The sequence below is a fragment of the Zonotrichia albicollis genome, chromosome 21 (genome assembly GCF_047830755.1).
Source record: "Zonotrichia albicollis isolate bZonAlb1 chromosome 21, bZonAlb1.hap1, whole genome shotgun sequence".
Taxonomy (NCBI): Eukaryota; Metazoa; Chordata; class Aves; order Passeriformes; family Passerellidae; genus Zonotrichia; species Zonotrichia albicollis.
Genome location: NC_133839.1, coordinates 6,951,336 through 6,973,728, shown reverse-complemented (window position 1 = coordinate 6,973,728; position 22,393 = coordinate 6,951,336). Strand labels below are relative to the sequence as shown.

Below are 22,393 nucleotides of genomic sequence, written 5' to 3'. Positions count from 1 at the left end.
AGCTCTGCAGGTTTTCTGTATTGGGCTGCAGCTGGTGATGCCAATCCCCTTGGAGCAGAGCTGCACGGGCCAGCGGGAGGGAGGGAGAGAGGGAAGGAGGCAAAGAGCCACCTGCCCTTCCTGGTGTCCCCTCTCACCTGCGTGCTCAGCCTGGGTGGGTGAGGGTGCTGCTGAAAGCCCTTTTGCACCCATGTAAGTACCAAACATGGGGAGAGTCGCAGTCACTGAAACAGAGGAAGAACCGTGCAATTAGATTGTTAATATGAAGATTAATTACAACACCTCTACATACTTTGGCTCTTATCTAGGCCATGACACAACCTGCAACGGGCAGGGTGCATCCACATATCGTCTAGAACACACGCAGGGCTCGTGCAAAGACTGGCAGACGCGAGTACGCGGATTTTACACACACAACCACGCAGGACTTGTGATCTTCCTCAGCGCCCGGGGCTGCGCCTGGGGTCACCCATCCTCCCGCGGAACGCGAACGACCCTGCTTAGCTCCGCCGCCGCGCGGGCCGCTCAAACACCAACCACGTGACCTCAGGCTCCTCCCCGCTGTGGGCGGAGCCCGTGCCCTCCGGCCAATCAGCAGCGCGGGGGCGCGGCCGGCAGCGCGGGGAAGATGGCGGACACGGAGAGCGGCGTGGGGAAGCGGCCCCGGGGCGCGCAGGTGGGCGGCGAGGGGGGCCCGGGTCCAGCCCGCACCCTGAGGGGAGCCCGGGGCGTTCCCTGCGTCCGGCTCTGAGGGGAGCCCGGCGGTAACGCGTGCTGTCCCCCGTAGGTTGAGGACAGGAAGGTGGACTGGCGGCGCTGGAAGCAGGAGAGTAAGGAAGGCCGGGTATCGCGGGGGCTGGGGCCGCTCGGAGCGGTCACGGCGCGGTGTTTAACGCCAGGCGCTCTTCTCCGTCCCAGGGAAAGCAGAGACGAAGAAATGGAAGGAGATTAAACTGCTGAAGAAACTGGACAAACAGCGGATGCGAGAGCTGGCAGAACAAGAAGCCCAGAGGCAGGAGGAGCAGAAGGAAGACAGAGGTGATGCCGCTGTGACCCAGTGGGGAGACCTGGGTGGAAGGTGCTAGAAAACCTGGCTGTTAAAAGGCAGTCAGTGTTACCTATCGATAGGAAAGGTGTTACTTCACAGATCCGGTGTGGATCTGTCCACATGCCCAAGCAGGCACAAACACTGTGCAGCAACCACTGCACTAGAGATCCTTCTGAAGAGAAAACCAATGATTAATCTAAGGAACAGAAGTTGCTTTTCCCCCAGCACACACAAGCTCTCTCGTGTCTCTGCTACGCAGGGCGGCCGCACACGCTGAGCGTGGCCCTGCCCGGCTCCATCCTCAACAACGCGCAGTCCCCGGCGCTGCGCTCGTACCTGGCTGGGCAGATCGCCCGCGCCTGCGCCATCTTCTGCGTGGATGAGATCGTGGTGTTCGACGAGCACGGAGAGGACGTCAAGTAAGGCAAACACTGAAGGACAGCACGCTTAGATTAGGTTTCAGGAAGGAGTTCCTCCCTGTGAGGGTGGTGATGCCCTGGCACAGCTGTCCCAGAGAAGCTGTGGTTGCACTGTCCCTGGAGGTGCCCAAGGCCAGCTTGGATGGGGCTTGGAGCAAACTGGGATAATGGAATGTGTCCCTGCTCATAAAAGATCATCTTGTTCCACCTCCTGTCAAGTTCCCTTCCAAGCCAGGCCATTCTGTGATTCTCTGAAGGAAGAGCCATCTTGTTCTGCATAATATTTCCTCTCAGCTTTCTGTTCCTTCACTCTTCTGTTAAGCTAAGGCCAGGAAGGAACTGCATGTACCTCTCCCCAGTGCCAGGATTACAGGGACCACTATACCCCAGGGGAAAAGATACTGACTGAACTGCCCTGGCAGCTCAGATCATTTATCCCAACATGGGGTGACAAAGCAACAGGAGGCTGAGTTCTCCTGTACCCTTAAACCTTGCTGTGGAGGGACAGGACATCTATCAGGGCATCTTCCTTACATCCTGCCACATCACATTTATACATAAAGATCAAAATACAAAACTGAAAAAGGTACTTGGCTTGGAGAGAGCTCCAAGGATGATTTGTTAAAAGATTGTCTCTGGAGCAGCCCTATTACGAGGGTTAGAGGGGAGGGATGTGCTCCTGTTGTCACATTAAGAAGCAAGGCTTGGTGTTCTGGAGACCTGACCAATCTCATGCCGAGTTAACAAACTGCTTGCTTTCACTTTCAGGAGCGTGGAGGGGGATTTTGAAGGAATTGGGAAGAAAGGCAAAGCTTGTGTGCAGCTGGCTCGGATCCTGCAGTATTTGGAGTGTCCTCAGTAAGTTTGCTTTTCTCTATACTCAGCTCCTTTGAGTCAGAACAGGGCCAGAATTGAGATCCAGATGCCATAAACATACCTTTTCACATTTCACCTTTCTCTGGCAACAGGTACTTGAGGAAATCCTTTTTTCCAAAACACGAGGACCTGCAGTTTGCAGGTAAATGCAGTTGTGTCTTTCCTTCCTGAGCTCTGGCTCCTTGTGTGTGGGACAGCCAGGACTTTTCCCCATTCAGCACTGGACCTGAGAAGGAAGGAGCAGGGCAGCACCTGCACCTGCAGCTGTGTTTCCCCCAGCACCTCTTTGCTCTGTGCTGTTCCAGGGCTGCTCAACCCCCTGGACAGCCCCCACCACATGCGGATGGACGAGGACTCGGAGTACCGGGAGGGCGTCGTGCTGGACCGGCCCACCAAGCCAGGCAGAGGCTCCTTTGTGAACTGTGGGATGAGGAAGGTGTGTCTGTTACCCACAGATACAAAACAGCTTCCCGTGTCCCTCTGGCAGATTTGCAGCAGGCAGGGTGGGTGCTGCTGGGTTTCTGAAGGCTGCAGTGGGCTGGTGGGGGGTTTAGGGCAGTTGCTGTCTTGTTCCTTCTGACTTGGTAATGTCTGTGGCTTCCCAAGCCCCAGCAGGCCCCAGGCATTCCAGCAGATCATTGCTTTACTGCTGCAGCCAAACCTTTGAGTAGCGAAATAAGGTTCAGACAGATGAGCAAGCCCCTGAGCCACACACAGAGCTCCTCATCTCAGCTCCATGGCAGAACAGACCCCCACTTCCTCAAAGGATTCCCCTCCTTCCTTCCCCACCTTCCCCAGTCCTTCCAGAATGTCTGGTGCTGATGGTGGCTGTCACTGCAGGAGGTGCAGATTGACAAACAGCTGAACCCTGGTCTGCGAGTCACAGTGCGCCTGAAGGAGCCCCAGAATCCAGGTAATCCATGGCTCCAGGAGCAGCTGTAAACTGCAGTCCTGCAGGAGCTGGTCCTTCTGTATGACAGGTTTGAAGGTACCCAACAATTCTGCATGTTCCCTTCACTCTATACACAAATTTAGTAACACCCTTACCATGCCTGCCTCAATAACTGGAAAGAACTGTCAGCTCTTCTTCTCAGCAGTGAACAGCCCCAACACACTCACAGGCTTTCCAGAGCTCACCAAATTTCCACAATACTTTTTCACATTCTGGAAAAAGAGAGGGTGATGGCTGTGGCTGGTCAAATCCCACCACATCCCAGGGGCTGTTTAACCTCTTTGCTTTCTTTCAGAGGCCAAAGTGAGGAAAGGCACCGTGGTGTCCTCGCAGCACCCCCGGGCAGTGTCAGGCTTGTACTGGGGCTACAGCGTCCGCCTGGCCTCCTGCCTGAGTGAGTATCCAGAGATTCCCTGCCTGGGCCTCCACACCAGTCCCAGGCCTACTGGCTGCACACGTCTTTCCTAGAAATCTTGTCTGAAGGAGATGTGCACATTACACGTGCAGCCAGCAGCAATGTGGCAGGCAGATTTTAGGGCTGAAACAAGACATGAACCACCCAGTCACCCTCCAGGACTGTGCCCTGTAACCTCCACTCACCATTGCTCCAATGGCAAGAGATGAGTTGATGCCCCTCTCTATTTCCAAGATAACTACATCCCACTCATTCACATCAGAGCCAGCAATCACATTTGAGTTCAAGAGCCCTGGAAAATTCTTTTTGTATCTTCTGGTTGATTGGACCTTGTAGGAAAGACTGTAAGCTGTTAGAGGGTGGTTCCTGGCACCTGTCTTTGAGCTTTGAGGAAAAGGATGGGGGAGACTCTTGCAGCAAGGGAATTAAGTGGGAAAGAGGAGTCATTCTGTCTCCAGCTGCACTTTAGGCACTGAAAGCAACTCTTGCTGCCACCACTCAACCATGGAGTGTTTCAGCCTGTCCAGAAGGCACACGGGTGAGGACATGGCAGCAGTAACCCCAAACTCTTTTCCAGGTGCTGTCTTTTCCGAGTGCCCATTCAAGGAAGGTTATGATCTCTCCATTGGCACCTCAGAGCGGGGCAGCTCCGTGGACCAGGTCACTCTGCCCTCCTTCAGGTTTGTGTCCTGCCTGCTTGAACCCACTCAGAGCTCCCAGTGAGGCTGGTGCAGGCAGCAGAGCAGGGGAAATACCTCAGAACAAGGCCAATTCTTTTCCTCTTTCTCTGCAGTTGGTAGCAGGGACTGTCACACTGGCCAGGTGCTGTGTGGCTCTGGTGGGGAGGCAGCTGCAGTGGCCACCATCAGCAACAGCCACAGCTCCCTGCTTCAGCAGCACACAGGAGCCTGGATGCAGACCTGGGCAGTCTGCCTTCTCACCCTGTCCTTGTGCTCTCCCCAGGCATGCCCTTGTTGTATTTGGAGGCCTTGAGGGCTTGGAAGCTGGGGTTGATGTGGACCCAAACCTGGAGGTCACCGACCCAAGCGTCTTGTTTGACTTCTACCTGAACACATGTCCCAGCCAAGGCAGCAGAACCATCCGGACTGAGGTAGGGCTGAGGGTGCTGGGTGTGCCCAGGGCAGTGCTGGGTGTGCCCAGGGCAGTGCTGGGTGTCTGCCTGGGCAGTGCCACATGGCCCAGCTGTGCTCTGACTGCCCTGGCTCTGCTGCAGGAGGCACTGCTGATCTCTCTGTCTGCGCTGAGACCACACATTGAGGAGGCTGTGAAGACACCCAAAGACAGCTGAGGGAAGGGAAACCACTGACCTTGCCCTTGGGGAGGCAGCTCTTCAAATGTGGGGTGCTGGGCAGGTCACTCCCGGAGCCAGGAGGGACCGAGGCACAGTGGGACTGGAGCTGTGCAGACCCAGGGACCCAGCACTGGAGCTGTAACACCTCAGCCCTGGAAGGGCAAAGGTGACCAAGATCAAAGAGAGACTCCTTTGAATACAATGGTCTCCCATAAGCATTTGCAGGCTCATGTTAAAGCCACAGGTTATATAGATATCTATATATCACCCAGTCCAACTGCCCTTTTTTCTTTATATACACTCCCTCTAGAATGTTCTCTTGTCTCCTATTGGTGCTGGTTTATTGCAGTGCCCCACCCCTGTTGCCTCATTGGTTCCCCAGTTGGCAGCCCCTCCTCTACACCACTTGTTCTCAGTTCCCATTGGCCCTTAACCCACGGATCCATCCCTTTCCCCCCTTACAAACCCTGTGTCCTCAGCCCTATTTGGTCTCTGTCCCTGGACTCTATTCATTGCAATAAACTGTGTTTGGAGCTCCACACAAAGAGCTGTGTCTCACCTTATTCATCAGCAGTTTAAGCAAGCTCTGGGCTGTGGGAGTGCAGGTGGCTCACAGAGGCTGGTTCTGGACACAGCTCAACACCCAGCCAGGCATTCACTGCTCTGGGAGCCCTGGTCTGTGCCCTCCTGCCTGTGTGGTCCAGCCAAGGGCTGGTTGCTGCTTCCCAGCAGCAGACTTGGTCTCAGCAACTCGGACATCAGGGTGGGAATAAAGCTGTGTGGAACCTCAGCTGCTGTGAAATCCAGGTGTGTGTCTGGATTCCAGGCAGTGCCTCTGCAGTGATGTGGCCTTCAGACTGAAACAAAGTCAGAACTTATGCCAAGAAGCTGTTCCTGCCTCAGCCTGACTTCCCCCAGCCCACCTTCAAGGCTTCATCTTTCCCAACAGCAGGAAGGGCTGGAGCTTCAATTGAGCCTCAGCACTAAACACATCATCTCATTACAGTCTGCCTCTGTCTGTGATGCCTTAAGCTCTGCCTACAGTGAGCTCAGACAGGAAAGCAGCTGGAAAAGTTGGCTCCATCCTCCCCTCCTCCTGCTGAGATATTCAGAGCTTTGGTGAGAGCAGATAAGAAACAATATCATGGGTGTTCAAAACTTTACTGCTAAAACCATCTTCTGAAAGAAAACAATTGTACAGTTCTTTGGCCTCAGGAAGGCAGGAACTTCTCCTCTCCTCCCTTGGCACTCACCTTGCTCCCCTCCTTCCCTGCTAAACAGCAACTGCTGACTTCCCTTTGTGCCTGAGTGAGCCTCACACAACTCCAAGGCAGCAGTGGATTAGGAGCAAATCCTAGAGAGCAACTTCAGTGTCAGGTGCCCCTGAGCCTCCTGCAGGACCACTCTGGAGTCCTGCTGTGTGTCTGTGTTTCAGTCAGACACAAGGGGAACAGTGGAGAGAAGCACAGGTTTGAATCTGAATTCCCACATTTACAACTGCACAAGGAATTCTGCAGGTGACTGCCAGTCCCTTGCCAGGAGTTACCTGTACTTGTTCTAGTCAGGGGTCACTGCTTTCCAGCTGTGATGGCTTTCAAGTTACTTGTTCTCCTGAGGATGTTTGGGACAAAGAGGAGCCCTGAGGCTCTCTCAATGCTCTCAATGGGAACCAGGAACCGTTCCAGGGGGATTTTCTCATCCACAGGGCTGTTGGGCATCACGTAGGAGCGCAACTCAATCTCCCCACTCTCCTTTTCCAAGATGAGCACCTTGAAGAAATGGGTGGGGACAGCCACGTTGTTCTTCCCAATCACCTGGTACTTCACGTACATCTTCCCATCGGCCTCCATCCTGCACCAACAGCAACAGCCCAGGTTAGCTCTGGTTTGGGGTCACTCCATCCCCTCAGTCCTCCAAGGTCCCTAAGTAAAACCCCACCCACAGCAGGCAGCAGCTCTGCCTCTGCCACAGGGCTGTAAAACAGGGCCATGTGACATGGTGAGGGTGAGCTGAGCATTGGGGCCGCTCCCAAATCCCCTCCCTGCTGGCTCTTTAACAGACTTTCCAAGCTACTTCCTGCTGCTGAAGAGATCACAGCTGCTCTTTGGTGCTACGTGGAGATCTCTGAAAATAAAGTTAGGTGGAGAAGCAGTCCATGACATTGAACCTGAAAGCTTTATTCTGCAGGGATGGGGTCTGCAGTCTAATCTGGTAATCAGCTAATCTACTAAATTGTTAAGGACTGCCAAAACAAGCTGGTTATACTGCAGCTCAGCAATCCCACTTGACTCATGAAATAATGATCTTGATGGCAAATACATAAACTAATCCTAAACCTAATCAGGTACCTTTCCACAGAACCTCTGTGCACAGCTGGTCTCACCTACTGAGGGCCCTTAGTAGATCCCTCCTGGTCCCTCAGCCTGTTTTCCTTTGCCAGCACAATGCATCTTTTTGGTGCCAGTCCAGCTCAGCCCTCGTGTTTACCTGGGCAGGAAGAGGGGTCCTGTGCAGACGTAGACATTCCTGTTGTTTTTTGCCAAGCTCCTGCAGTACTTCTCAAGGTTATTCCAGGCATTCTGGTTTAAATGAGGATTCTGGAAACACAACCAGTAGTCAGTTGCTGGGGTATTTCCTCACTGTTTTAGAGTAACACATCTCACAGAGCCCCAAGCACTTTCCATACCAGATCTCCACTATCACCTGTGCTTTGGGAGCAGTGATGGCCTGGTTTGCACACCAAGGACAGGACCCATTGCTTAAGTCTGCAAGTTTTAGCAAGTGAGCATCTAATTGTTTAATTCTGCTCCTGAGAGGAGCTGCACTGAACGGGCTTGAGAGGCACTCACAGGCAGGTGCATTTGCAGGATCCCTGATGTTAAATCAATCAGTAAATCGGCACCTCCGAGTGCCTCCGGCCCCTCTCTGCCTGAACTGCTGCAGGCACAAACGCAGCGGCTCTCCCGGGGCTTTCCCGCAGGGAGCAGCGCCTGCCCTGAGCGCGGGCAGCCTCGGGCCGTACCTGCGGGGCGATGTTGCTCAGGTAGAACGTGTCCCTCATGGCCTTCTGGCTCCACCGGTGGTTGGCGGCGGCCGCCAGGTGCCCGCGGTCGAAGCCGCTGCCGCGGTAGTCGGCGTTGGTGGCGCGGTGATATTCGTGCACCGAGTCGTCCTCCTGGAAGTCGCAGGCGGCGCGGTCGGAAGCGCCGCTGAGCGTGTCCCGGTTGAGCTGCTCGATGACCCAGAGCGCGCTGCGGCTCCGCGGGTCGTAGCACAGCACGTAGGACTCGCGGCTCCGCAGCTGCGCCAGCCCGGGCAGCCCGTACTTGCTCAGCTCGGTGCGCACCGAGCCCGGCGGCGCGGGCAGGCTGGCCGCCGCCACGGCGGGCAGCACGGGCAGGCGGGCCAGCAGCCCCTCGGCCGCATCGCCCCGCTCCCGGTGCTCCCAGCGGGCGAGGGCCGCCCCCAGCCCCGCGCCCACCGCCAGCGGCAGCACCCACCGGGCCCGCAGCATGGCCGCTACCCCGCGCGGCCGGCCCCGCCTTAAACGGGCCGCGGCCCAGCCCCGGGCGGCCGCGCTGCGCCAGGGACATCGCCGCTTTAAGGGGGAGCGCGCACAGCGACGCCGGGGCCGCCGTCCTGGGGAACGGCCCCGGACCCAGAGAGCGGGCGGGGACACCGGCACACGGACACCGCGGACATCGGGGACACCGGCACACGGACACCGGGGACATGGACACAACGACACCGCGGACACCGCGGACACCGGGGACACCGGCACACGGACACCGGGCACAAGGTCACCCTTGCCCACTGCCACCCGCAGCGCTCGCAGGAGCGGTGGCACCCGTGCCGCGTATTCCTGGGGAAGGCAAAGCAAACCCACGGCGGAAAGGAGAAGGCGCAGGAGGAGCCGGGCTGGCTCCCCAGGGCTCTCTGTCACACCTGCGGCCCCAATCCGAGTCACACCGACAGGAGAGGTTTGCACAGACATCCGTTTAGTTAAAGGAAACCTTACAAAAATAGTGTTTGAAAAAAAAGAAGCGTAAAAGAAGGAGTTTTAGAGTGATGAAACGTTCACTACACCATTTTCTGGCAGTTCTTCGCAAATAAAGTGGAAAAAAATAAGTGTTATCTGTTCCTTTCTTTGGGGAAAGGGCATTTTAGAAGATTGCTCCAAACAGCTAAAACAAAGCCACTGACATTCCCTAAGGAAAATCAGCCTCTGATTCCCAAACACCCCAGACTCCCCCAAAACAACTTCTGGCCTTCACTCTGTTCAATGCCAAAGTGTGAATAATTCTAGGTGGAGCCACAAAATTCAAACTCAAAATCAATCTCCCGAGTGACCACCACCAGCAGCCTGATCCACCTCACTGGCAAAGCCACCAAGTTCCACAAAGCTCGAACTCCAGCGGGGTGCAGGTAGAAGAGACCTCTCCTTCCCAGGGAAAATTCATCTCTTCCACATCCAGCAGTGTCCTGGTTTCCCTCCCAGCTGCAGGTGATTTCCCTTTCCCCTGTCTGGCAGTAGTCCTGCCTGTGAGGAACACACGGTAGGATCTATTCAAACATTCTCTGTGAGATAACGGGTCCCCAAGGCACCCCAGACTAACACCTCCCACCCCAAAGATCAGCTCTTTCAGCAGGTCAGGATTGTAAGAAAGCAGAAGCAGAAACATCTCAAGGCTGGAACAGGTGTTACTTGACCACACAAGTAAGGAAACACCAGTTAAGTATTGTCTCACTTCAAAAACAACAAAAATAAATCACCAAAAACCTTTCAGGAATGAAGCCAAGGGCAACGTGAGGAGATTTAAAAGCTGCTAAAAGGTTAAGACTTTCTTTTGTCCCCTCAGAAAATCTGCTTTTGCTCTTAAAGAAAGGAGAAAGTCTTGGAATAAAGAAATAGCTGTCTCAAGACAATGAAAAGTACCACTCCTTTCAACAGCAGGACAGAAGTTCTACCACACAGGAAGGAAATAAGCAGGAATAAAAAACAGCTTTTTATGTATGGAACAGCCTGTCTGGACGTTTCAAACTTGTTGCAAGCTCTCCCCACAGAACTCAATAGGTTTGGCAGCCATAGTTTGGATAAGGCTACAGAATTTATCCCAGAGATCCTTTCCAGCAGCAAAATCTCCCATTGCATCCCTTTAAACCACTGCAAACGCCTTCCAGAAGCCCTCACTGTCACCCCCTGAAGCAAGGTGACAGAACAGAGCCCTTGGAAGGGAGAAAGCACCTCCCAGCACACCTGTGCTGCCACCTCCCCTGTGCCCTCCCCAGTGGGATGTCACCCCCTGGGCCCAAAATAATGCTGAAAACATGTACAAGTTCATTTCCAACGAATGCTTCCATCCTGATTTGCCTGCTCTCTCCTCAGGTTACTTTAAGGACATTCCAGCTGCTCAGAGCAGGAACACTCATGGGTGGTCCCTGGTGCCAGTAAGAAATTCCAGCATAAGGAAACCCTGCAGGTGCCAGGGGATCCCAGAATGAACAGCCCAGCAGGATTCAGGGTGATGAGAGCAGAGTTTGTGCATGGAATGGGAAAGCTGCAGTATTTACAGAAGTGTTTGGAGCAGGTACAATTCTGCCTCCTAAGAGTGGGGCCCTGTGGTTTTACATTTGTACAGAACCTCCCAGGGGGCTCTGACCACACCAGGTCTGGCCAAAACCCTCCCTAGGGCAGGTACCCAAGAGCTGTAAGACCACCTGGAACAGCTCAGAACATCCATCCAGTGGCCAGAGCAGCCAGGATCCTTCACCACACTGCTGTCCTGGTCTACCTGTCCCTTTTTTCTTGGAGGAAAACCATACCCTCAAGAAAAGATTGCAGCACAGAGGGATACTGTTGCCACAGGTATTAATTACAGATTGCTTTAAACCTTAAATTGCTCTTGCACCACAGCAGCAACACATTTCTGCACAAGTGGTACTTGAGCATCTCCTCAAGAGGCAGAGAGTGCCTGGGATTGCCAATAAGAACATGGGAACGTGCACCAACCTGTCCTCCCATCTCCCCACACACCTTGGTGAGAATGACAGCAGCCTGTGAAGGCTTTCAGTGAAGGAAATAACACCAGGAAAAAAAGCTGAAGGCTGCCAGCATCCCTCCTGCTAGGGCAAGTCTAGGCCAGCAGCAGCTTAAGCAGATCTTACAAAGACTGACTGACCTTTAACAAATCAACAGCCATAAATACCAAAGGCTGCAGTGTCCAACAGCAGAGGTGAGCCAGCACAGCACAGGAAGAAAGGGAAAAGCATTTGGGATTAGTGTTCACTCAAGAGCTTCTGCACCACACAAGCACCTGGGTGCTGGCAGTTTCTCTCTCTGAGGATCAGGGTTTCTGCTCAGCTCAGCACTGTGCAGGGCAGTTCTCCCTGTGCTTTGTCTCAGTCCCTGTTCACCTGAGCCACTGGACCATATCTGAGATGCAGCAGTTTCCCTCTCAGAGGAACAAGTGTCCAGCTCAGGGCTGTGACTGCAGCAGGACCAGGACAGAACATGGATCAGCCCCAGCAGCCAGCTCATGACAGATGCCTGTGTGCCTGCTGGATTGTGCTAGAGAGGGACTCTTATTGCAGATCAGAACTGTCTCTTCCTGGCAAGGAGTACTGAGAGACAATAGCAAGGTTACTGTGACCAGACCTTAAAGGGAGTAGTATTATTTAAGCCACTGAGGCAGAAAACTCCAGGTGTGTGCCTGTATAAATCCCTAAATACATCTGTCTTCATTGCACATGATTAGGTGTCCATTTCTTGTGTTTCAGAATCCTGATTGTAGCTGGATATGCTCCAGTTCAGAGCAGCATGAGGCCTCCCTGCTCTAAGGCTGTGTGTAGTAAGGCTTCACTTGGAACTACACTTCAGAGGGGGGTTAAAACCACCACAATGTTGCTTTCAAGGACACCTGGTTGATAAGGCAGTTCTGGATTCAGGCAGTTTGGGTGCACAAAGCCACCAGCTGTCACCGTGTCCTCCCACCTCAGCTTCCCAAGTCTCTTTCCCAGTCAAAGGAGTGCAAACTGCCAGGTGACCTTCAGCAGAAAGTGATGCAATCTTCTTCTTCTTCACACGCCTCAGGGATGGCCAAGTGCAGACACGAGAGAGGAGAATCCAGAATCCACTTGAATGGCAGAATGTGTGACTTCACTGGAATACATTCTATTCACAGGAGGAAGATCCTTCTATCCTCACCCACCAAAATTCACTGGACTTAAGTCTGTCCTTTCCCCATCAGAAGTTACTCCATGTGTTACTTCCACGATACAGGAGTCCATCCCTTCAGGGATATGCAGACAGAAGGTTTCTTTCTCCCCAAACTCAAAGTCATTACAAAAAAGATACAAAGAACTGCTTTTGGCAGCAAAGAGGCATTTGAGATGTGGAAAAATCTGGAGTGCAGGACCCAAGTAGATAGGGAAGTAATCAGTCCTTGACCTAATAAATAGAGTAGAAGTCTTCAAGGTGGCCAGTAGTTCTAACAAAACCTGAAGTCTTGCAGAGACCAGTAGGAGCTTTAGTGCATCACACTGCAAGGGGCCATCTCCCAGGATCCACTGCCACACAGTTCTCTGACACCTTTTGTTAGGCCCATGGACTATTTGGAATCTTGAAGTTCCTTTGCCTTCTTCAAAATCAGATGAACATCAGAGATGGGATAATCCTATGGCAAAGGAGCAAAGGCATTTCAGTGACTTCCCAGCATTCTTAAAACAGATTGTTTTGTTTAAGCAAGGCAAACCTTGACAACAAAGTTCTTGGCCTATTATAACATACAGCCATGTTCAGTTACTCCTTTAACAGCGACAGTTTCCTGTTTTGTAACTGATCAAACTTCAACAGCCTTCCAGAAGGTTTGTTGATGTTTTGTTTTTTTCACTTTGTCCTCCAAGGGCACAGTAACCTGGCCTGACACAGGGCTTTGTCTCATGCCAGAGAGCCTTATCAAAGCCAGTATCTGGCACAGCCCAAAGCAGGAACTGGCAGAACGTGAGATATCCAACTGTGCAGTGCAGGCATTTCCAACCTAAGGCTCTCACAGATCTCAGAACTGAACAAAACCCTCTGGCCAAAAAACTTAGCAGTGTTACATAAGGTTTCACAGCTTTGCTTGAAATTATTCAATTTTTTTTTTTTTTTGCAAACCAAAGGAATATTAGAAACCTCCAATCTATGATAATTTCTCTGGAGGGTAGAAAGGGTGCATATGCTAAAGACTCCCACTGATCCCTGCAGATTTTCCTGCAAGCAAACATCACAAATGTGGTTCTTATCTTGAACCAGGCATACTCTCCCACCCTCTCACATACTGTCATCCTCTCTCACAGCACTATTTTAAGACTTTTCCAATTGCTCTCTGCACCCACTCTAGTTAATTCTTACCTGTAGCAGCCTCATGTTCAGAGTGAAGTCTCCTTCCAGCAACTGATCCCGGATGAGTCTGAAAGACGGAAATTATTCCAGCTATTTCTGACTCTTTACAAAAAAACTTTAAACCCGACAACCTCTTCACCAGCTGCCCTCCACATGCCTAGAGAGGACTCCTGGATCCATGGAAGAGAAGAGGAGGCAGGCAGTGTGTGTGTACTTACGTCAGCATGGCACAGCAGACGAGCAGCAGGAAGTCGAAGCGCTTGTCGTCAGCGAAGAGCGAGTCCCAGATGCGGATGACATCTGGCAGCAGGAACTCTTGGGACAAGAGCAACGTCAGCCAGCGGAAGGCAAAGAACTGGGGTTTGATGTTCTGTTCTTGCTGTCAGACAGGCACCAGGCAAACAATGAGTACGTGCTCCCGGGCAGCTCCCTACAGGCAAGAGATCACCCCATGTTTCCATCCCTGTCTCCTCCCCAGTGCTGCTCTAAGCTCCCAGCTCATCCTGCAGCAGCAGGGAAACCTCTGCATCCTTTGGAGGCTCCCCCATTCAGCCTTGACTGAGAGATTTGCAGTGCAGCCACACTCCACACCTCCAGCCAAGCCAGAAAATGCTCCTCTATCCACAACATGGAGTAAAGGAAGCTTTTCTCCCTAAAGGCTCTATTTGTGTTCTGTTAAACCTGCCAAGTAATTTTAAAGTTCCCATTTCAACAGTATTTTATCTGCAAAGCTGCAGCCCTCCCCCGCTAGCACAGGCACTGTTTGTCAGGATTTCCTCTCCTTTCCAGAACCCTTGTATTTATGAAAAGGTTTACTATTCACAAAGATAAAAAAAAATGGAACAGAGTTCACACTGATGGTCAGTAAAATATGCTGTAAGCACCTTTAGCCTGAAGTTTTCCTGTTTTCTGATGTTAAATCCAACATAGCCTAAGTTTAACCAAGGTCAAACAAGCTCAGGATTCTGCTGATATTCTTAAGGACCAGCTGCTGCATGGCCAAGACCATTTCCTGCCAGCCAAACATTAAGCAGTTTTTCTCCCCACTGGATCTGCTACCAGCCAACACTGTGGGCTGTGTCATTATGCTGACAAACCATCTTCTGGATTATAGAAGAAACATATCCTGACTTTTCTAGATGGAAAAAAACGTCATTGTAATTTGGTCAAGGTTGCAGTAACAAGAATAGCTTTCCCTTCCAAAGTCTCCTTGCACTTTCACACCAAATGGACTATAAGACTGGAGATGTTTGTAATGAGAGCTGCCTTCTGTGTTCTACAAAACTCACACAAACTCAAAGCAGCTGGAAACCTTTGGATGAAAGGGAACAGTATAATTTGGCCAGTGGGATCATCCAGCTCACTGGAATTCACTTCTCCTTTGGAATGTGCTTCATGGAGTTTAAGTCAGTAATGTCAGGGCAGCACTGGAAATAGAAGTGTGTGTGCGCAGTGTGGGGGATGTTTTTTGTTTTGTTCTTAAAAGCAGAAACAATTTCTGTAGCCTGGAATGCTGAAGAGCTCTACAGCAAAACTCATGTTTTGATGTCTACAAGAGAGTAAAAACTCCAGCTCCAGCTATGCAGGTGACCAAGGATCATGGCCAAGTCCCTTCAGACTCCCAGCTGGCAGCTGTGCAACAACCACAGTTTGCTTTCAGAGGCAGGCAGGGGAGGAAGCCTTGCTGTGTCAGCTCACTCTGGGCTCACTCCAAGAGGCTGTTTCAGCTCTCAGATCAGAGTTTCTCTGCCCTACAGCAAAGCCCTTCGTGCACTCTGTGTTCCACTCAAGCAGTTTAACAAAACTGACGTTCATATGCACTGTTAATCCACTCCTCACATCCCACCCAAGACCCAGAGAAACACCTGGCTCCTCACCAGTTTCAAATACAGCTCCACATCTTTTTCCTTCAGGGTGGAGTACACCTTCTCCATTTTGTAGGTAATACCACACTGAGAATCATCCAGGCTCTTAATGAAGTTGTCCCGAATTTCAGCCATTAGATTGGTAAAGCAGAAAAATGTGTCTGCTTCAGCATGTTCTGGGGAAAGAAAAGAACAACATGGGAGAATAGAGGAAGCCTCACTGAGAGAGGTACAGAGCTGTAAAACTGTCCTTGTTCCATATCTGGTTGCTGTATTGGATCTGAGGTGTAGATCCCACCAGATCTTGGCTTGCTTGGTCTGGGTCAAAAGCAGACAACCTTTTTTTTAGGTTTTTTTTCTAAACTAGAAACAGCTACAGAGGCACTGCAGATACTAATCCTGTGTCCAACACAAGGTCTTCGTGACATGAGGTCACAAAACAGTTATCTGTGCACAAGAACATAATCTGCCACCAGCACACACCCTCAGAGCTCCTGTGAAGCAGAAGCAACAGGCAAAGTCCTCCCTTTCAAAGTTTTCCTTACCACCTATATAAAGTACAAGGAAGCAAGATCTTCTAAGGGGATTTTGAGTTTAATAAATAAACAAAAATTGCTCAAAAATCCTCACTTCCTATGCCCTCAACATTCCCAGCCCATTCAGCTCCCACCAATTCCCCAAAACTCCTCATGCCATGCAGAGAGGTCGCAGTACCACAGCCACTGCTGAGCAGTCAAAAGGCTTCCTCACCTTTCCATTCACTGTTAGGGTCTGTAGCAAAGGTGTAGTAAAGAGGCCCCACGATTTCATTCATGCCCTGGACATAGGCTATCCCAGGGTTCAGCTTGGCATAGATGAACAGGATCCTCTCCACCACTTCCCAGTGAGCTTCGCAGCCGTTGGGCAGAACCTCGTACTCGCTCAGAGAGCTGGGGGTGCTTTTCAGAGGGGAGCTCACCTGGAAAACAAAGCTGAATCAGGACAACCAAGTGGCACAGATCCCTTAGCACATGTGCCAAGCTTGGCTTTTAACACACACAGGCCCCTCAAAAGATCTGGGCTGTTTATACCACATAAACCAAGACAAGCAGCTCTGGGAGCACACAGGCAGAGAAGTCCTGGTGCTGGCTGTCCCTGAAGAACAAAGTCTGTACAGCAATGTACAGTTCCTTCTGAATCATTGCACCACATGATCTCACACCACTGTGTAAAAACCACAGCAGTTCCACTTCTTTGTCAGTAGTATGAGGGAAGGGTATTGAGAGTTGTGGGAGAAACCACCTTCCCCAACAGCACGTGTGCTGTAACACTCATGAAAGGGGAAAGAGACTACACATCTTAACAGATACTCTGCTCTTCTCCTAATCCCAAGTTTGAGATCCAGTTCTGGACAACTATGGAAATTTATAATAAATTCATAGTAAATTAACCCTTTAGTGTTTGTGGACATACAGGAATGCATATGTCAGGCATGAAATAACTTGTGACTCCAAATTCTACCTGAAGTCAGGTAAAAACAATCTTTATAATTAAATACACCTATAATTCCCTACAGTCTGTCAGGCACTTCAACTGATTCCATCATGTTCAGCCCCCAGAATGCTCAGTATCTGCTGGGGTGTTTCCTTAACTCCACTGCACGAGCAGAAAGAGAAACAGAGAACAGCCCAAGAATTGTGCTTTCCTCGCCCTGTGACAAGGCCAGCCCCCACCCAGAGCTCACATTTGTCACCCCGCTGCGGTTCCGTGCCACCGTCTGCGACTTGAGCGTGGTTTGCTCCACGCGCCGGCGCAGCGTCTCAAACTCGTTCTGGGGGTCCAGGATCAGCAGGCAGGGATAGTCCGTGGGGCGCTGGAAAAACGCCATGTCAGGGTACAGCCTCCTAGGAGGGACACGGCAGGAAATCAGGGACAAGAAGGAAGTTTGTGCCCCATGTTGAGTGGGAGGCTGGTTTAATATTAAACTTCCTTTTCAAAGTACAATTTGTTGGTCAAACCGCCCGGGTTCAGAACCGGAGTGGTTGTGCCTCACTCACCTGACATCTTTGTCTATCTGGAGGAGCACTTCGTTATCCTTGAAGTAGGTGTTCCATCGACTGTCTGGGTTTGGGTTGAGAGGCTGAAGAGAGAAACAACAGAAACAGAACAAGCGTGTTTCACACATATCAATATCCTCAGTAAACACACAGTGATTTAACATTTCTGCTGTCACTCCGCCATCAGCACAATCTGAGCACATCAGGGTCGTTTTTTCTCTCACATTTTGGATCCTTTTCACTCATCTCTTCAAGAGTTTGTTTCCAAATCAGTTCTTTTTTTCCCCTCTGTTAACAAGATTCCTGACTGCAGCTCCAAACCTGTACCATGGAGATGGTATTTAGACTTGGGGTAAGAGTTATCCACCCACCCAGCACTTTGATGTTGTGGTTCTTCTCTCCACACCAAGATCCACACAAAGTTAACAACTAACCAAGGAAAAAACAACAAGCTACATTCCAAGGGATTCAGAGATCACTGTGACCTGCCTGTGAGGTTTTACAGACACGCCAGTTTTACACCACCAAGGCTCCAGAGATCACAGTGGGGCGGGTGACTGCAGGGGAGTGAATGCTCAGAATGGTCATGGGAGCAGCTGTATCATTTTACAGTCTCTTCTGATCAGTTACTTCACTCACTCCTCCCACACACACACACTCCTAACAGCACTTTCAGAGAAGGAGAAAGCCAAGGCATGCAGGAAATAGTCTGTTAAAAAAAAAAAAAACCAACCCAGCAGCATTATCAGAAATAATCAACTCTCCTGCCTTCCACACCACAGCCCAGCCTGACTCTCCTGCTTCTTTCCTATCCTCTGCTCTGAATTCATTCATGGACCCAAATTCCCAGGGGAGCATCTCATGGCTCCAGGAACCTTTTGTGAGCCTCTCCCTTTCCCTAGGAGACCCATGGCCTGGGCAGGAGGGGAGGAGTGCACAGCTGGAAACAGCTCCCTACAGAGCTATTGCTGCTTTGCCAGTAACTCACACTCAAGGCAAGCACAACAAAAGTGCCAGGCTGGCACCTGGGAACCCACAAAAGTGCCAGGCTGGCACCTGGGAACCATCTCTACCCCTGGCAGGGCAGAACAGTTGGGAACAGAGCCAGGAGCAGCCCAGGGAGGCAGAAACTCCCCAAGGAATTTTCTGCAGCACAAAGGCTTAACAGCACTTACGTGATCCTCTAAGGTCACATCTTCTCTGGAAACACCCAGGTTGGCCTTGGCAATCCCAGGCTGGATAATCATTTCTTTCAGGAACTGGGAATACAGATCCCTTAAAGAAGAAAAGAGGAATTTGCAATGAGGAAGACAAGGTCAAGGTGAGCACACAGAGTTCAAACAGATGTTTCTGCCCCACCCTGCTCAGTCAGAAGGCATCTGATTTTCTCTGCTGTGTAATTGAAGGGGTCAGTCCACCAGGCAGCAGGGAGAACAGCACATTACACTCAAGAACAATTTGTTTTATGAAAGTACTTAATTATTTAAAGCCTATTCTTCTCTGTAGATATTTTTGAAAATAAAGGGACAAGTACCAACAGCCTCACCTCTGTTTCTTCAGCAAAGAGCTCCATAAGGCTTTCTCTAAAGGGAGGTAGTTCAGGAGTATCTGCACAGGAAACAGGTGAACAGGAATTAGTATTCAATGAGCTGTTACACCTGCAAAATGAGCAAAGCAACCCCAGTGGCTCAAACTGGCTCCTGGAAAATACTGGGTTTTCTCTCCAGAAAGCCAAGTACTTTGCTAAGCAACAGTCAGGAGTATTTCAGGGACTGGCTTTCCACTCAGAACTATTTGTAGGACTGATCAATAGCTAACCTGACCGAAATGCATTGCTTGCTTAAAACTGAGGCTGCTCACATGCAAAGTGCTGATCTCCACAAATTATTGCTGACTTCTAGTGGCTTTTAAACTCTGGATTTATTGTTTGTTTACAACTTCAACCGCCAAAAAAGCACTACGTGTACTTAATCAACCCAAAGCATCACTCTCAAGAAAGAAAAGCGCCCGAAGCAAAACCCACCTTCCAGCACAGGCAGCGCAGCCCACCATCAAAGGGAATTCCTGTGGAACACCAGGCAGAGAAACAACCACGTTAGCCCATCTCTCACCGCGGGATGCTGATGTCACCTCACAAACAGGCCTGGCAACACTTTTCCTTCCCGAGGGGCACGAAGCTCCCCCAGGGACGCTGCTGGGGCTGTCCAAGGGGTGATCTCCCAGGGGACAGCCCGTGCCAGGCGGCACCAGCCCGGGGCAAGGAGCCCCCTCCCCAGCCCGGGGCAGGGCCGTGCCCGGAGCCCCCTCCCCAGCCCGGCACTCACCGCTGAAGCACAGCTCGCGGAGCTTGCTCAGAGCCACCGTGGGTTCGCCGAGCACCTCCTGAAAGTCCGCGATCCTGAGGGGAGCGAAGCCGCGGGCGTCATCAGGGTTGGTACAAGCAACCTGAGACCCCCCAGAGCCCCCATCCCCTCAGAGCCACCGATTCTCGAGAGCCCCCAGCCCGCGCAGCGCAGCCCCGGCAGGGTGGGGAGGGGAAGGAGCCCCGTCCCCACAGAGACCCCGACACCGACCTGCTCTGGTGCAGCCGCGACATGGCGGCCCCGGCGCCCCTTCCCCGCGCGCCGCATAAACGCTCCGGCTGGAAACGCTGCCCGGGGAGGGGGATGCGGGACGGGCCCCGCCCTGCGGGGGCGTGGCGGAGCCGCCCTCTCCACACGGACCCTTCCCTGCGCTAAGCCCCGCCCCGCGAGCCCCAGGGCGCCTTTCCTGAGTCCCTGTCCCCGCCCCCTCCGTGCAAAGCTCCGCCCCTCTCCGCCCATAGCTCTAAGCCCCGCCCCCGCCCGTTGCATTCACCGTCCGGTAAGCCCCGCCCCTGTCCGGTAAGCACCGCCCCCTGCACGCCTCGGGGCGCTCTCGGAGCCCCACGGGCCCGGTCCCTGCTCTGTCCCGACTCCCCGCGCCCCCCGGCCTGCTCGACACGGTGTGGGTCCCTCCCCAGGCACCAAGCGCCAGGAGAGCCCCCGCGGGCTGGAGCAGCCGCTGCCCCAAGCACTGAGGACACTCGCGGGGTGGTCGCGCTGTCCCGGGCACGTTGCGGCCCATGCCAATGGCAACCGTGTGCGAGGCTCGCGGGAATGGCCCCGCTCAGTGAGGAGGCGCGGCGGGACCCTGGCTCTGCGGCGGCGGCAGCCGCGGCCCCTGAGCGAGGGACAGGCCGGGCTGCGCCGGCCCGTCCCGGGGAGGCCCTGCCGGGACGCCGCGGCCAATCTCTGCCCCGCGCGGTGACGTCAGCGCCTCCGCCGCGTGGCGTCACGGCACTGTGACGTCACCGAACGTCCCCGCCGGGTCCCCGCTGACCGAGCGTTCCGGCCGGGCCGGTGTTTCCGGGGAAGGACTCGCTGGCGCTTCCGGCGCGGGCGGAGGAAGTGACGGCGGGTTTGTTGACAGCGGAGGCTGCGGTGGGGGGAGCGGGCCCGAGCAGGACGCGGACCCCGGCCCGCCCCGGGGAGCCGGGACCAGCCGGGACCAGTCCCCCATGGCGCCAGGTGAGTACCGGTGCCCCCCTCCCCAGCCCGACCCGGGCAACAGGGCCTGCCCGCCCGGGCGGGGGGAGGAACGGCCGCCCCCGGCAGTGCCGGACGGTGCCCCCGGCGCAGCCCCCATCCCCTCCCCGGGGCTGCCGGGAGCAGCCGGGCCCCGCCGGGCAGCGCTCCGGCCCGCGGCAGCAGCTCCGGCGCTGCACGCCGAGGTGACCTCTGAGTGCCTCGGGGACGAGGGAGGGCTCGGGGTCGGAGCCAGCGCCGCCCGCGGGGTTCGCAGACACCATCGCGGGCTGATGGAGCCCCAGCGCCCAGAGAGCCGTGACAGGGACTCCAGGTAGGGTTCTTGGGCAGGTGACCCATGGAATGAAAATCCGCGATGTAATTTAATTCAGTGAGTTGAAGGAACATCCTTACTGCAGGCAGGTAAAGATCAACGCATTCCCCGGCGAGTGAGAGCCGTCTCATTTAGGATGTCAGCCTGGCTGCCTGACAAGTTTGGGAGTCGCAGGCTTTGCTGGGACAGAGGAGAGTTCCAGTTCCGTCTTCTCCTACTTCACTTTCCCTAGTGTCAGAAGGGATGGTGTTTCGCCACAGAGGCAGCAATGTCCTATCAATTAATGAATCACAGTGATTTACAGCTGCAGGATGCCAGCTAAAGTGACAGTGCAGTTTCCCTTCGGAGCATTACCTGTGCCAAACTCTGCATTTACATTACATTTGTAATTCTGAAGTCGCTGTAATCAGCTCATGTCAGTGCATATTGTTTGCCCTCTCCTTGGATGAGTCCCTGATGCTGGAACAGTCAGCTTTGCCAATCATTTTTGTAGCAACAGCGTAAACGTTGTGTGGTTGGCGTGGAGCCACGGTGAGTCAGGCTTGGCTTGGCTCCGGGCACTGCCTGGAGAGAGGCTGCGAGAGATGATGGGTCTGAAGTCCAAGGGAGAGGATATTGCCACTGGCAGCCCCAGGAGAGTCCCCAGCCTCGTGTGCCAGTGCAGCAGGGAATGCTGTAACAGTGCAGATGCAGCCTGGAAAGAAGCAATATTTGCCAAGAGCCTGAGGGGTGTTGGATGCTGGGGAGGGGGTGAGTAGAGCTGCCTGTACTGCTCCTGGTTTTGGGTCCGTGGATGGCAGGAGGGTGCTGTTACTGCACAGACAGGGCTGTGTGCCCATGGGAAGGGCTTTTGTGTGCTCTGAGGAACTCAGTCCCTTGGTGCACAAAGATGGAAGGAAACCTGTCAGAGAAATAAATTGGAAAAAATACTGGCAGCTGAAGTTCTGGTCACTTTTCAGTTCTTGCTCTTGAATTTTCAGCATTTTTCATGCATCTTTCTTTAACTCTACCAAAACCCACGTGGCACCAGGAAGCTCATTGCTGGAAAAGCACTGGTGGCAGTCACTAGGCAGCTTCATCCTGTGTGAAGCTTCCTGAGGAGAACAGTTAGACAAATGTTAATGTTTTTCCAGCCTCTCCAGTTATTTTCTTTTTGTCACACATGGAGGTTATGACTAGAGACACTATTGATCAGGGCAGCTATTGGC

At 52.9% G+C, this 22,393-nt stretch overlaps 3 protein-coding genes across 5 annotated transcripts; 1 reads left to right on the top strand and 2 right to left on the bottom strand.

Moving 5' to 3' along the window:
- Nucleotides 1-529: 529 nt before the first annotated feature.
- Nucleotides 530-5,567, top strand: SPOUT1 (SPOUT domain containing methyltransferase 1). Of its 2 annotated transcripts, XM_005490580.4 has the most exons (12): nucleotides 530-676; nucleotides 788-830; nucleotides 919-1,038; nucleotides 1,308-1,467; nucleotides 2,236-2,325; nucleotides 2,436-2,485; nucleotides 2,649-2,779; nucleotides 3,184-3,256; nucleotides 3,591-3,689; nucleotides 4,288-4,390; nucleotides 4,674-4,821; nucleotides 4,945-5,567. In XM_005490580.4, exons 1-12 carry the CDS (start codon nucleotides 629-631, stop codon nucleotides 5,017-5,019), a joined length of 1,140 nt encoding a protein of 379 aa, XP_005490637.2. In that variant the 5' UTR covers nucleotides 530-628; the 3' UTR covers nucleotides 5,020-5,567. The 2 variants fall into 2 exon arrangements, with proteins under 2 accessions (XP_005490637.2, XP_014125043.2); XM_014269568.3 differs by lacking the exon at nucleotides 788-830 and having other exon boundaries at nucleotides 553-676.
- A 597-nt stretch (nucleotides 5,568-6,164) lies between these two features.
- On the bottom strand, nucleotides 6,165-8,658 carry ENDOG (endonuclease G). The gene is made up of 4 exons (XM_074555998.1): nucleotides 8,045-8,658; nucleotides 7,510-7,619; nucleotides 6,569-6,873; nucleotides 6,165-6,446 (listed from the first exon to the last, which is right to left on the bottom strand). The coding sequence occupies exons 1-3, from the start codon at nucleotides 8,534-8,536 to the stop codon at nucleotides 6,591-6,593; spliced, it is 885 nt and encodes a 294-aa protein (XP_074412099.1). The 5' UTR covers nucleotides 8,537-8,658; the 3' UTR covers nucleotides 6,165-6,446; nucleotides 6,569-6,590.
- A 1,047-nt stretch (nucleotides 8,659-9,705) lies between these two features.
- Nucleotides 9,706-20,043, bottom strand: TBC1D13 (TBC1 domain family member 13). 2 transcript variants are annotated; one of them, XM_074556008.1, is made up of 12 exons: nucleotides 19,880-20,040; nucleotides 19,631-19,704; nucleotides 19,330-19,370; nucleotides 18,853-18,914; nucleotides 18,482-18,581; nucleotides 17,307-17,389; nucleotides 16,994-17,153; nucleotides 16,021-16,228; nucleotides 15,283-15,446; nucleotides 13,624-13,784; nucleotides 13,415-13,472; nucleotides 9,706-12,695 (listed from the first exon to the last, which is right to left on the bottom strand). In XM_074556008.1, exons 1-12 carry the CDS (start codon nucleotides 19,900-19,902, stop codon nucleotides 12,630-12,632), a joined length of 1,200 nt encoding a protein of 399 aa, XP_074412109.1. In that variant the 5' UTR covers nucleotides 19,903-20,040; the 3' UTR covers nucleotides 9,706-12,629. The 2 variants fall into 2 exon arrangements, with proteins under 2 accessions (XP_074412109.1, XP_074412110.1); XM_074556009.1 differs by lacking the exons at nucleotides 9,706-12,695; nucleotides 13,415-13,472 and having other exon boundaries at nucleotides 13,708-13,835; nucleotides 19,880-20,043.
- Between the last annotated feature and the right edge of the window lie 2,350 nt (nucleotides 20,044-22,393).

Bases quoted from the DNA above. Each gene is read 5' to 3' on its own strand.
- TBC1D13 (XM_074556008.1), bottom strand. From the start codon at position 19,902: ATGTCGCGGCTGCACCAGAGCAG. The intron at 19,705-19,879 runs GTCGGTGTCGGG...CGCTCCCCTCAG, and splicing joins TCGCGGCTGCACCAGAGCAG to GATCGCGGACTTTCAGGAGG. The intron at 12,696-13,414 runs GTAAGAATTAAC...CCTTTGCCATAG, and splicing joins TGAACATGAGGCTGCTACAG to GATTATCCCATCTCTGATGT.
- ENDOG (XM_074555998.1), bottom strand. From the start codon at position 8,536: ATGCTGCGGGCCCGGTGGGTGCTGCCGCTGGCGGTGGGCGCGGGGCTG. The intron at 7,620-8,044 runs GTACGGCCCGAG...TTGTGTTTCCAG, and splicing joins TGAGCAACATCGCCCCGCAG to AATCCTCATTTAAACCAGAA. The intron at 6,874-7,509 runs GTAAACACGAGG...CTGTTGGTGCAG, and splicing joins GGACCCCTCTTCCTGCCCAG to GATGGAGGCCGATGGGAAGA.
- SPOUT1 (XM_005490580.4), top strand. From the start codon at position 629: ATGGCGGACACGGAGAGCGGCGTGGGGAAGCGGCCCCGGGGCGCGCAG. The intron at 1,039-1,307 runs GTGATGCCGCTG...TCTGCTACGCAG, and splicing joins GGAGCAGAAGGAAGACAGAG to GGCGGCCGCACACGCTGAGC. The intron at 2,780-3,183 runs GTGTGTCTGTTA...CTGTCACTGCAG, and splicing joins TGAACTGTGGGATGAGGAAG to GAGGTGCAGATTGACAAACA.